Source organism: Diabrotica virgifera, chromosome 7 (assembly GCF_917563875.1).
Source record: "Diabrotica virgifera virgifera chromosome 7, PGI_DIABVI_V3a".
NCBI classification, from domain to species: Eukaryota; Metazoa; Arthropoda; class Insecta; order Coleoptera; family Chrysomelidae; genus Diabrotica; species Diabrotica virgifera.
In genome coordinates this window covers 137294055-137308158 of record NC_065449.1, presented here as the reverse complement: position 1 = coordinate 137308158, position 14104 = coordinate 137294055, and the positions used below count along the sequence as shown (strand labels likewise).

At 30.0% G+C, this 14104-nt stretch overlaps 1 protein-coding gene across 3 annotated transcripts in view; it reads right to left on the bottom strand.

Annotated features, from left to right (window-relative positions):
* The window catches only part of LOC114337779 (dynamin-like 120 kDa protein, mitochondrial), a 231158-nt gene that overhangs the window by 17045 nt on the left and 200009 nt on the right, over nucleotides 1-14104 (bottom strand). For all 3 annotated transcript variants that reach the window (XM_050656057.1, XM_050656058.1, XM_050656059.1), the window contains one exon: nucleotides 11934-12225. In XM_050656057.1, the coding sequence (XP_050512014.1) occupies nucleotides 11934-12225 (292 nt within the window). The remainder of the gene's footprint in view (nucleotides 1-11933; nucleotides 12226-14104) is intronic.

Sequence of the window (14104 nt, the reverse complement as noted above, 5' to 3'; positions counted from 1 at the left end):
ATGGTAAAAGACAGATGCGCTACTTTGGTACCTCCCATAATTGTGAATTTGATTAGTAATTACGTTTGTAGATTTAGCTATCAGTACATTCCTTACAAGTGTATCAGATATAGACGAGGTGATGTTGTCGATACAAGATAACATTTTTTTAATAGGAATGTGTATTCCTAGTATAGGTTCAATACTAAATTTGGGGCCAAGAGCCAAAAAACGAAAAATATCATCTGGTATCACAACCTCTGTTAGATTTTTTATCCAGTTTGGTTTAATATTTAACAAAGTATCAACATTATCTTTATATAGCTTATCAAATTTTTTTAAATTATTATTTTTAATTATGTGAAATTTACGGTTATATACTCGTTGTTGTTTTGATTGGAAATTTAAAAAAATTAATTCTGATGTTAAGTTAATAATGTCTATTTTAAATTTTGTTAAATCTGATTCTAATTTATTAATAAGTTTATGGTTAGATTTAATTTCAATATTCAGAACCTTAGATCCCATTTTATTACATAATCTTATAGATTCCTCAGTGTAGGTATTTTGTGAGAGGATCGGTTTCGTACTATGTCTAATTAAATATTAGACATAGTACGAAACCGATCCTCTCACTGATCCATAGACGAAATACCTACACTGAGGAATCTATAAGATTATGTAATAAAATGGGATCTAAGGTTCTGAATATTGAAATTAAATCTAACCATAAACTTATTAATAAATTAGAATCAGATTTAACAAAATTTAAAATAGACATTATTAACTTAACATCAGAATTAATTTTTTTAAATTTCCAATCAAAACAACAACGAGTATATAACCGTAAATTTCACATAATTAAAAATAATAATTTAAAAAAATTTGATAAGCTATATAAAGATAATGTTGATACTTTGTTAAATATTAAACCAAACTGGATAAAAAATCTAACAGAGGTTGTGATACCAGATGATATTTTTCGTTTTTTGGCTCTTGGCCCCAAATTTAGTATTGAACCTATACTAGGAATACACATTCCTATTAAAAAAATGTTATCTTGTATCGACAACATCACCTCGTCTATATCTGATACACTTGTAAGGAATGTACTGATAGCTAAATCTACAAACGTAATTACTAATCAAATTCACAATTATGGGAGGTACCAAAGTAGCGCATCTGTCTTTTACCATAAACTACTAGTTAAAACTAAATATTTTCTGAAAAATAATCCTAATATTGTTGTTACAAAATCTGATAAAGGTAATATAACAGTAATTTTGTATAAAGAACAATATTTAGAATTATCTTCAAATATACTAAATAATAGAGAAGCCTATTCTATGTTATCAAAGGACCCTACTTCTTCTATTCAACAAAAATGTAATAAATTAATAAAATCACTAGTAGATACAAACCAAATAGATCCTAATACAAAAAAGAAACTTATGTGTTATAGTGGTATTTCACCAAAATTTTATGCTCTTCCTAAAATACATAAACCTACACTATCAGTACGTCCTATAGTAGCTTGTATTAATGCTCCTACACAGTTTTTGGCTTCTTTTTTAACTGATATATTGACTAAAGCTTATGACACTAATAATGATTACTACATAAAAGATTCTTTTGAAATTGCTAACAAATTCAACAACTTTAAACTTCCACCTAATTATGTTATTGCAAGCTTGGATGTTGTTTCCCTTTTTAGTAATGTTTACTTAGATGCAGCTCTAAGAGCTATTAATAAAAAATGGTCTTCTATTCGTAATTTCTGTAACATTGAGAAAGACACTTTCTTAAATTTAATTAGCTTTTTATTTAATAACACATATTTTTCTTTTAATAATCAATATTATTCTCAAAAATTTGGTACTCCTATGGGAGCGACAATTTCACCTATTATTGCATGTTATGTGATGGACGATTTGTTGGACGTAGTAATACCAGTACTACCTTTTGACCTTTGTTTTATTAAGAAATATGTTGATGACATAATACTTAGCCTACCTTCCAATGCCTTGGATGAAATCTTGTTCATCTTCAACAGTTATGATCCTTACATTCAATTTACCTTAGAAAGAGAAGATGAAAATGGTACTCTACCTTTCTTAGATACTAAATTTATTCGTAATACTACTACAAACACCTTAATGATTGACTGGTACCAAAAACCAATAAGCTCAGGCAGGTATATGAATTACTGGTCTTACCATAAATTTTCTCAAAAAGTTAATTTAATAAAACAAATGAAATCAAGGGTTTTAAAAATATCAGACAACTCATTTCATAATACAAATCTAAGAATATTATATAATATATTCATTGACAATTCCTATCCAAAAACCCTTATAAAGAAATTACTTTTTAATACATCTGACATCTCATACACAAATAATAATAGTATTAACAACCAAAATTTAAATAATCTTACTAATGTTGCAGAAAACCAGGAACCCATTAACTTTAAATATTTTTCACTCCCTTACATTAAGAACATCACACCAAAGCTAAGCAGAATCTTTAATCAAATTAGTGGCATAAAAATAGCTAATAGTATCACATTATCTATTAACTCAATTTTTACTAGACTGAAAGATAAAACTCCTGCATTGTCTTGTTCAAATGTAGTTTATAATATACCATGTCGTAGTTGTAATATGAGCTATATAGGTATCACCTCGAGAACTTTATCATCTCGAATAATTTCACATAAAAGTGATTCTAGACTACATCCTGAACGTTGTGCTTTAGCAGAACATGTTTCCAAAGAGGGTCATGTAATGGATTATCAACATACTAAAGTACTAGCTTCTGAGAACTCATATAAAAAAAGACTTTTTTTGGAAATGGCTTTTATCTTTCAAGAAGAAAATTCGATAAACAAACAATCAGATGTAAGACATCTCAGTGAAATTTATTCTTATTTGCTCACTTTAGACAAAAATAACCAATTTAAATTTAATAATTCAGATTCTTCTTTAATTTGATACATAATTTGTAGATTTTTTCAGTATACTACATAATAATAAATGACAAGGACTATGAAACAATTTTGCATTTATTAAAACTTTTATATTATCATTTCGCTCTTTTCCTATTTCAAAATTATTAGAAATTTATAACAAAATTATAATTGGTTCAGTGAATGTGACGTTTCCGTATGAATTCAAAGAAAAATGAATAAACATCCATAACATTTTGTTAGACATTTTGTAAAATGCCAATTAGACATACATAATTTTTTAAAAAATATTTTAGCTTTTATCACTTTATACTCAGATTTTTATAAGTTTTTAAATAGTTTTTACTTTAATTTATATTATTTACTATTTACCAAGACAAAATTTCATTGTTATGTCAGTATTTAACAACTAGGCTCTACATCCTCAAATAATGTAAGTACCAAAACATATAAATAATTTTTTAGTAAGGTTGTTCTGTGATATGCGGTGTTTATAGTGAGAGTATTAGCTCTGCATTTCTCAGAGCAATATTTTGTTATTTTTGTGTTTCTGGGGATCCTAGACACCTAGTTTAGTGAGAGAAAACTATGGTGTTTTGGATTTTTGATGGCACAAAGATAACAATTTTTATTGATTTTAGTTAGACTAATTGTTAAATACTGTATATTTATATTTGTAGTTTCCTGAAGATGATAATAAACATTATCGAAAGCTTGGAATTATTATAAAGAGTTTTCTTTGAGATTGCTGCTACCCCAATATTTCAACCTTGTTATATATATATATATATATATATATATATATATATATATATATATATATAAAACAGATGAAATAGAGAATGTGGAAAAATCCCCTTACGAACAGTTCACACATCCACCATTTCGGGTTGGGAAAAATTTTTTTGAATAGAATCAAAGATCCAAAATATATATATATATATATATATATATATATATATATATAAATATATATATATATATATATATATATATATATATATATATATATATATATATATATATATCCTCTTAACATTGCGGACTCGGTATTAAGGTTTTGACCATACACAACGGACTCGAGCGATTTACGGCCTCAATATACGGAGTCCGTAATTTTTTTCATGTATTTCTTTTAACTGGTTGTCATTTTCTACCAAAGTTTTGTTGAATGAGAAACTAGAGACCTCTACCTACCAAACAAAAATGTTACAAATCTTGTTGGTGTCTTAGAATTCCTGTAAATCTTAAAACAAAATGAGTCCGTAACGTCGCTTATAGTTCAGCCATTTGCCGTTGGAGGTCGCTTTTATGTGTATATTCAATGTGTATATCCTTCATGTGTTAAACTATCATACGACATTATGGCCTCGACTTAGCTGGCAACACTGTTGCTCGACTATTGAATCATTCTATCCCGCATATTTTACAATCGTCTTGCTTACAGGTGATTTACTGGTATTGTTCATTTTTATGTGTTAGAAAATGTATTGAATTGCATTAGGTATATTTTATTTTATTAATAGTCATACGCGAGGATATTTTGTTTCACAGAAATTTTCCACAATTCTTTAAATTTTCATTAACACATGTATTAAGGTAGGTATGTATATATGTTTGTAATTCAGAATATAACTATCGCTGTTACATAAATAAAAATAAATATTGTTTTCGCCCATTCCAAAAAAATGTGAAAACGTTGAATTTATGCATGTCTGTCTGTCTGTCTATAAACACAACTTCTTCCCGTCATTAGACCAGATAGAAGGATAATAAATGAGGCTAAATGCAATGTTGAATGAAAGCTTATAACCTAAGGATGGTATTAATCAATCAATCAGCCAATCGCGTCCACTGCTGGACGTAGGCCTCCCTCAGTTCTTTACAGTATTCTCTACACTGGGCCTCTTGTAGCCAGTTTCCTGCAATGTCGTCGGTCCATCTAGTCGGTGGTCGTCCTCGGCTTCTTTTATAGTTTCTGTGCCTCCATTCCATGATTCGTTGTGTCCATCGTCCATCTTGTGTTCTAGCTAAGTGCCCTGCCCAGTTCCACTTAAGCGTCGTATCGTTTTCGATGACGTCTTGAACTCCTGATCTTTGCCTGATTTGTTGGTTTGTTATGTAATCTCGAAGGCTCACGTTCAGCATTGCACGTTCCATGGCTCGTTGTGTGACTCTGATGTTATTTGCTGATTTTTGCGTCAGTGCTAAAGTCTCTGCTTCATAAGTTTGTACTGGCAAAACACATTGGTTATAAACCTTTCGCTTAATACACCTAGGAATTGAGCTTTTTAGAATATGGCTTACTTTGCAAAATGATGCCCATGTAAGGCCTAATCGCCTCTGTGTGGATAGTATTAAATGTGGTAAATTTGCCCTTGCACTTCCGGTTTTATAGTTACAACCGGAAGTACTGTTATAAAGTCACCGAAATAGTCCATGCGATATATTATTCGACGCACCTTAGCAAGATGAGAACAAATTAATATATACTTCCGGTTTCATGCCTGTCCGTCCGTCAGTCTGTCTGTCGGCGAATATAACTCCTCCGTTATTAAAATAAATAGTGACAAATGAGGTGTCGAATGGAAATTTCTAACCCAAAAATTTTATTAGAGGTATATTAGAAATTTGATTTCCGACTTCCGGTTTTACAGTTGAAACCGGAAATATTGTTTTAAAATCGAGGAAATAGTACAAGCGAAATATTAGTTGACAGGCCTTAGCAAGACGAAAACTAATATATACTTCCGGTTTCATGCATGTTTGTCCGTCCGTAAACACAACTTCTTCGTCATTATACTAGGTAGAATGACAAATGAGGTGTCAAAAGAAAGTTTATAACCAAGGAAGGTACTAAAGGGGGTAGAAATTTGACCAAGGATTTCTGGTTTTAGAAATGAAACCGAAAATACTGCTTTAACATCGTCAGAATAGTACAAGCGATATATTATTCGACGCGCCTTAGTAAGACGAGAACAAATATATATTTCCGGTTTCGTGACTGTCTGTCCGCGAATATAACTCTTCCGTTATTAATACCGATAGAATGACAAATGAGATATCGAATGAAAGCTTGTAACCCAAGGGTGGTATTAAAGATGAGAAATTTGACGCCCGACTTTCGGATTTAGAGTTGCAAGCGGAAGTACCATTTTAAAGTCACCTAAATAGTATAAGCGATATATTATTCGGCGTGCCTTAGCAAGATGAAAACCAATGTATATTTTTGATTCTTACATCATTTCCGATTAAATAATTCTAACCGGAAAGTGCCATATTATAGTTGCAGAAATAGTACATTGTGACATAGCAATCGAAGCTTATTGAAAAGTCGAGCATGAATTTTTAGTTCAGGTTTGGAAGTCAGTTCAGGTTAAACAGTTATGACCGAAAGTTTAGTAAAAATTACTCAAAATTAGTGAAATCGTATATCAATCGACGGACGCAAAGTTACACGAATAGTTCAAATATCGACTTCCGGTTCTACTTTCGGTCACTTTGGATAAAAACCTAGGATTTACGAATTCCAATTACTTGTTTTGAATAGTAAGAAGAATAATCGCAAAAACACTATTGGACAGATAAATGAGTACTGAGATTAGACACATATGCAGAATAAACAACATCAAAGAATGAGTGCAAAAAAGAAGAAGAGAATGGAATAGGCTTACCAGTAAAATGTAAGAAGACAGAATAGTTAGAATAATACGGGATAAATAGCATTTCAAAAAGAAGCACATATCTACAACGAAAGAGACGAGATGATAATATTTCATTTGAGTAGGAGGCACAGCCGAAGAAAAACAGGCATTTTGCCTATTAGGTAAATGACGGATTTGCTTGAAAATATGGATTTAGGTTCCTTTTCCCCTTTACTTCAGTTTTGGACGTGAGCCCAGGGTTGCTTTTACTTGAAGGGTGAAAGCCACCCCTTCTCAAAAATGGATAAACTGACTAATTCTAAGCAACTTTTGTTTTATTGGATCTTTTCACGTTTAAGATAATACTTTTTGAGTTATTTGCGAGTGAAACTGTCCATGTTTCAACAAAAAAAAAAACACAAATTTATAGACGGTTTTTCACAAATAACTCAAAAAGTAAGTATTTTATCCAAAAAAATATTCTTAGCAAAAATGTAGCTTATAAAAACATGAAAAAATAGAATATGAATTAAGTCTGTAAACCCCGTAGAAGCAGAGTTATGAAAAGTAGGTTCTTAGTCGTCAAATTCCAAATTGAACATGTCAACGTTAAATAACCAAAAAATTAAGGACTTTTCAGGGAAAACTCATCAAAATTTTTTAAAAGTGTTTAATAAAAGCTTTGTTTTTGATTTTTATAACATTTTTAGCACCAAAATTAAGCAAGTGACGCGACGCTCAAAATAAAGTTGTTCCCTTTTAGTGGAGTCACTGAAGGTGGATATGAGCTATTACCTCCGATTTCGTTGAACCTCCATCGATTTGTATGAAAATTTGTGAGTAGTTAGAGGATATCTCAAGGAACAAAGGTGACATGGTGCCAACTTGCGCTTTTACCCTGGGGTGGATGTCACCCCTTCTCGGGGGTGAAAATTATTTTATTCAAAATAACCCCATAATTCGATAGAGGAACAAATTCTAAGCAACATTTGTTATATAAAGTTATTAAAATAAATGTAAACTTTTTGAGTTATTAAAGATCATAGATTTTAATTTTTCTTGAGAAAAATACATGTTTTTAACCGATTTTTCATCAATAGCTCAAAAACTATAAGATTTTACAAAAAAGTTATTATTACCAATATTGAAGCAAATAAAAAACGGAATAAACTCCTTACTAGAAAAACCTTTTAGTGTTAACTAAAAGTGAGTTATAGGTGATTGAATGTATATTTTTTTCGGCGAGTAAAAAATCTAAGTGTTCAAGCTGAAATAACGGAAAAATGATGCATTTTATAACATAAACTTATTAAACATTTGTCAAAGTACTTAAAAATATCTATCAAATGAGCCCCGAACATGTTGATGGCATTAAAATTTATGCTCCAAAATTTTTTCAAAATTTATCTTTTAAAAATGTTTCCAAAAAATGTTATGTTTTTTTTAATACCTCCGTCCACTTTTACGATATCATGTTCACCTAAAAACCGTTTGAAAGTTAGTTTGAAGGGCTATTTCACCACGTAAAACTTAATCTTTTATACCTCTTACTTTTTTAAAAATAAAAGGTTAATTCAAGATTTAAACGTTTCTATCTCGGCTATTTTTTACCCTATAGAAATAGTAAAATATTTGACAGAAAAAACTAAAATTTGGTTCTATATAATTTTTTACGTATTTTGATTATTTTTGGAGTTATTATCAAAAGAATATGAAAATTACAATAATTTGAAAAATTATGATTTTTTTAAATTATATCTTTTTTTCAAAAATATGCATTCTAAACCGGTCAAAATTATTGAAATCATTACTTATGCTAATATAAAGAAGTTCTTGTAAGGATTATTATAAATTTTAATTTTTGTGGAAATGGAATTTTTTTGTGAATTCCAAGGGGTTCTCTTATTTTCATAATAACTTGCTTAATTTTGACGCTATTAACTTATTCTTAAGCTCATTTGATAGGTATTGCGAAGTACTTTGACAAATATTTAGCAGGTATATTTTATACATTGCATCGTTTTCCCGTTATTTAAGTTTGAATACTTAGATTTGACTACTCGTCGAAACATGTATGATCTTTAAGTTTCACCCACCGGTTCAAAGTGCTTATTTTTGAAAAGAAAGTGGTTACTGATAAAATAAAAAAAAACTTCGAAATGTTGAAAAAAAATGCTTTTTTTAAAAATTATATTAAAAAGTGTTAGTCATAAGAAAGGAAAAATTTAGAAAAGTAAATAAAAGTTTTGAGTTTTCTGCATATTTTCCCAAAAAGTGCTTCATTTTTTGGTAATTTCACGTTGAAATACTCGATTTGTAATTTGAGTCTACAGACTTCATGAATGTACCGCTTTCTATTTTTTATAAGCTATATATTTGCTAATATTATTTTTTTTCAAATTATTTAGTTGTTGAGTTATTTACGAAAAACCGTCTAAAATCGTGGTTTTTTTCGTTGAAAAATTAACATTTTCACTCACAAATAACTGAAAAGTATTAACTTAGAGCAAAAATTCTATAGCACAAGAGTTGCTTAAAATTAGCTAATTTATCCATTTCCGTACATTTTTTGAACGTACGTTTTTCGCCTACAAGATTTCAACTCCCAAGTAAAAGCAACCAATGGCACAAGTTCAGAAGTAAAGTTGAGTACTTATAAGAGGAACCTATATCCAAATTTTTGTGAAATTTTATCGCCGTATTTCACGTTAATTCATCGCCGTATTTCATTTTACTGACCTATATACAGGTTGTCCCGAAAAGATTGGTCATAAATTATACCACACATTCTGGAGTCAAAAATAGTTCGATTAAACCTAACTTACCTTAGTACAAATGTGCTCATAAAAAGTTACAGCCCTTTGAAGTTACAAAATGAAAATCGATTTTTTTCAATATATCGAAAACTATTAAAGATTTTTTATTGAAAGTGGACATGTATCATTCTTATGGCAGGATCATCTTAAAACAAAATTATAGTGAGATTTGTCCACCCCATAAAAATTTTATGGGGGTTTTGATCCCTTAAACGGCCCCCCAAACTTTTGTGTACGTTCCAATTAATTCATTATTAGTTAAACACAACGTTTTTAAAACGTTTTTTGCCTCTTAGTATTTTTTTGATAAGCGAGTTTTTATCGAGATGCGGCTTCTTTTTAATGTATTTACATAAATATTTTATGGGAGTTTTGTACCTTTAAACCCCCCAAATGTTTGTGTACGTTCCAAATAAACTATTATTGTGGTACCATTAGTTAAACACAGTGTTTTTAAAACTTTTTTGCCCTTAGTATTTTTTTGATAAGTCACCTTTTATCGAGATGTGGCTTCTTTTTTTAAAATATACCTAAAAATGTAAATTATAAATAGGTTATTAACAAATTTTCAGATTATTAACAGGTCTCTATAATCGTACTTAGACATATACAAAGATGTGGTGGATTCGATAAATATTCAAAATATCTCGATAAACACTGGATTATCAAAAAAGTCTTAAGAGGCAAAAATTTTTTAAAAACAGTGTGTTTAACTAATGGTGCCACACTAATAATTGGAACGTACACAAAAGTTTGGGGGGTTTAGGGGAACAAACCCCCCATAAAATTTTTATGGGGTACACAAATTTTACTATATTTTTTATTTAAGATGCTGCTGCCATAAGAATGCCACATGTCCATTTTCAATGAAAAATCTCTAAGAGTTTTCGATATATGAAAAAAAAATTATTTTCATTTTGTAACTTCAAAGGGCTGTAACTTTTTTTGTGTGCTTTATTTATATAGGTAAGTGAATTTCAATCAACCTATTTTTGACCCCAGAATCTGTAGTATAATTTATGACCAATCTTTTTGGAACACCCTGTATAAAAAATAAATTTAATAAAAATTCAAGAAATTTGCTTTCTAGGTGTATATTAACTACGAATCTAATTATATTCTATATTACCTAATTATCTAATATAAAGTTAGATTCTATATATTTATGTATTATCGTTGAGAAATTAAACGAATGAACAACGTGAAATATTAAAAAAGTATTACATTGACCCAACCAAAATTATTATATTTCTTTCAATACAAATTATCGTGTTCAGATTATTTTTAGAAGTCATTAAAATATTTTACCAGTAAAGTTATAAGCGTTTGTTTAAAAATACAGACTATTAAATTATTATACTTTTGTCGATTTTAAAACCATATGTTCCGATTTCATGTATCCCGTTACTTAAACAATCGCGAAATAGGAAATAACTTCGTTGAAATCACAAAGGGGAAACCCCAAATTATCTAAATACGCAGTGAGCGAATTGACAACACTGTTTGAGTCTATAATGTTGTGTATATGAGGCCGCAACACCACAATACTGTTTAAAATTATACTCATGAGGCTGCAAAAGTAAGAAATCGTAATGAGTTTATAATGATAACGGAACCAAAAAGACAAGTATATATTAATTTTCATCTTATCAAAATAGAAATTTGGGCATTAAGAATGTTTTGTCACTAGATTCAATATATTCGATAATTAAAATATTATATACACCTCTAAATAGGAGAGGCTGTACAGTTGCGGTATGGATTGAGTCCTTAAGAATAGTAGGATGTAAATATATATATATATATATATATATATATATATATTATATATATATATATATATATATATATATATATATATATATATATATTAAAATAGTTCCAGAATTGGCAATAAATAGTTGAAATAAAATAATAAAGTAAAACAAATGATAGAATTCCAACAATTAAGTCAACTGTAACCTAAAAGCCAAAAATATTTGCTTCACTGCGGGAGACGTCTATTAGCGCCGCAGTGACGAGATACAAATACTCTCAGTAGCTCCGCAGCGAAAGGGTTAAAAACATTTTAGATAATGTTTTGCCATTTGTCAACATGATGATGACCGGAACGAAGCAATTTATTAAAATCGCTTTCTACCCATCGTACTACCATTGATTATAAATATTCCTGTACTTATTAATCAATGGTACTACTGAAGTATTTAAATATTTACTTCTTCTAGAACAGCGCTCTATTGATTGTATGTATTACATGAGAACGATTTGTCAGCCTTTGAGTTTTAAATTGTTCTCATCCGCTAAGGTTATCTGAATGCAACCTAAACACAAAAGCCAACGAACGTCTCCTCAAAACTTTCCATTAAGTAGTAGTAAATGGCGCCATCGTACGATTATTCTTGTGTTAAAAAGGAAAGAGAATAAGGAAGGAAACAAGGTATTACTGCAGAAATTGTTAAAATGCAGAAAATGCATTAAGTGGTTAAATTATTCTCTCGATAATATTATTATGCACAACAATTATACCTTCTCTATTCGTAATTTGTTGTCTTAAGGCATTCGATGTCACTTTCATCATCTGTTGTATCCTATGAAATAATACAACATCTGAACAATCCACATCACTCGCTTGTTGATGGTAGAGATAGAAAGCTTTTCTACAGTCATAAGCTCTTGTTAAAGATGCATTTAGGAAGTGCCGTCGATATACAGCATTCCAAACTTCCCTTATAAATTCATTATCGACTTCAATACTAGAACGTTGAAGATTGTTTCTTATTGTAGTTAATTCATCGTAACTTAATCCTGGTGGATGTTTCTAAAAAAAGGAAGACGATTGACAAATACTTAAATATTTTATGATTATTTTTATAATGGTATTTTGAGAACGATTTCGGATGTCGAAATCGAAATGTATAACAACTTTCAATGAAAATTGTAGTCTATTGCCATGAAATAGAGTAGATATTTTAATCATAAAAGGAAACACTGTGATTAGGCCTTAATATCCACTTATCCAAAATTATTGTCATCACAGTGGGCTCTCAAGGACAGAGCGCATGTCAGTAGTCAGCGCAGATATACTTGTCAATTTACGTCAACTTTGACTATGTTCAGATATACTTGTCAGTTTACGTCAACTTTGACTTTTCAAGGTTTAGTAAACAAAATTACCATTAAAAATGGTTTTCACGAATGAATAAAAGCGATCAATGCTCGAAATGTTATTTAAAAATGGCGAAAGAATTAACGGAAAATGGGTTTACTCCAACCGAGATGCCTTTGAAGATTTTATTGAAGAATTTCCCAATGTTGCGGTTCATTATGACGTCTCTTGCAGAACTATTCGTCGCGTTGTAGACGTTTTAGCCCAATCGGGATAGCATTTGACCTTGCATGCCGAGCTGCCCCAAATTTGATTTTTCTAATCTTTAGGGGGGTCAATAGTAGTGTAAATTTAAAATCGCGACTGAATTACGCCGTTGCGTTAGTCGCCATATTGATTTTAAACGAGAACCGTTTTCGCTCAATATCTCACCAATACAAATTTTCGACAAAAAGTGTAAGAACTGGCATTGCTAAAAATGTGATTTTCTATAATTTCGTTTATTACAATTTTTTTCGTGCGGTCGATATTTTCCGAGTTATGGAGGAAAATAGTGACAGAGCTTAATTATTGAATTATCTCGTTTATTATTAGTTTTACAACAAAAATTTACCTATACAAAAATAAAGAACTATTAAATTTTATACAATTTTGATCGCTTTCATTTTTGAAGTTATACTTCTTTAGGCGCGATTGAGAGTAAAATTTCATAATACTGCGCGCAAGCGCACACAGACAGTATGGCGTTTAGTTGCTAAATCTTTCTAGTTATGTATGTATAAATATATCAGTGCAAGAAAAGGTGTGAAAAGAATATATTACTGTTTTTAGTAAATATATTTATTATAATTTTTGTGTCTTTGGATTTGTCTTCCTCAGGAGTAAGATGAGTATTATTAAAACATTTTATCTTGTCTGTTTGTTACCGTGAATTGTTATTAGGTACGTTCGAACCGATACAGACACAGTCCTCGTAGCGTATTTGGTATAGCATTCGGCCAGAGATCGAGAGGTCTTGAGTTCGAATCCAGTGCAATCCTATACTTTTTTTATTTTTTTGAAAGCGGTAAGCACAAAATTAGTTTGGTGTTTAAAAAAAATTAAAACAAACCGTTTAAAGTATATTTATTTTTAAGAAATCATATAATAGAAGTATAACTTCTTACGTGCGTACAAAGTACACACACATTCTTTTTTGCTAAAATCTATATTTAAGGTAGTACGTATGCGGTAAATGAGCGAGCGTAAGACCTAATAATTAGTTTTATAGCCACTGTTTTTGTTCAGTATCTCCGCCATTTTCAACTTTTCGACAAAAAGTGTAAGGACTGAAATTGTTACAATTGCGATTTACTACAATTTTTTGAGAGAACCGGTGACGGATCAACGGGGGGGATGGAGAAATTACCCCCAATAGGGTCCAAAATTAAAATATATATATTAGCTGACTTGAATCTTATATCGACAGACAAATTCAACCAATAAACTCGTTAGTTAATAAAATTAAGTGAACTTAGCAGATTTATTATTTATGTCTTATGTAGTTTGGTTAGTGTTTCATTGAAACATCATCATTGGTTTCATGATTTTC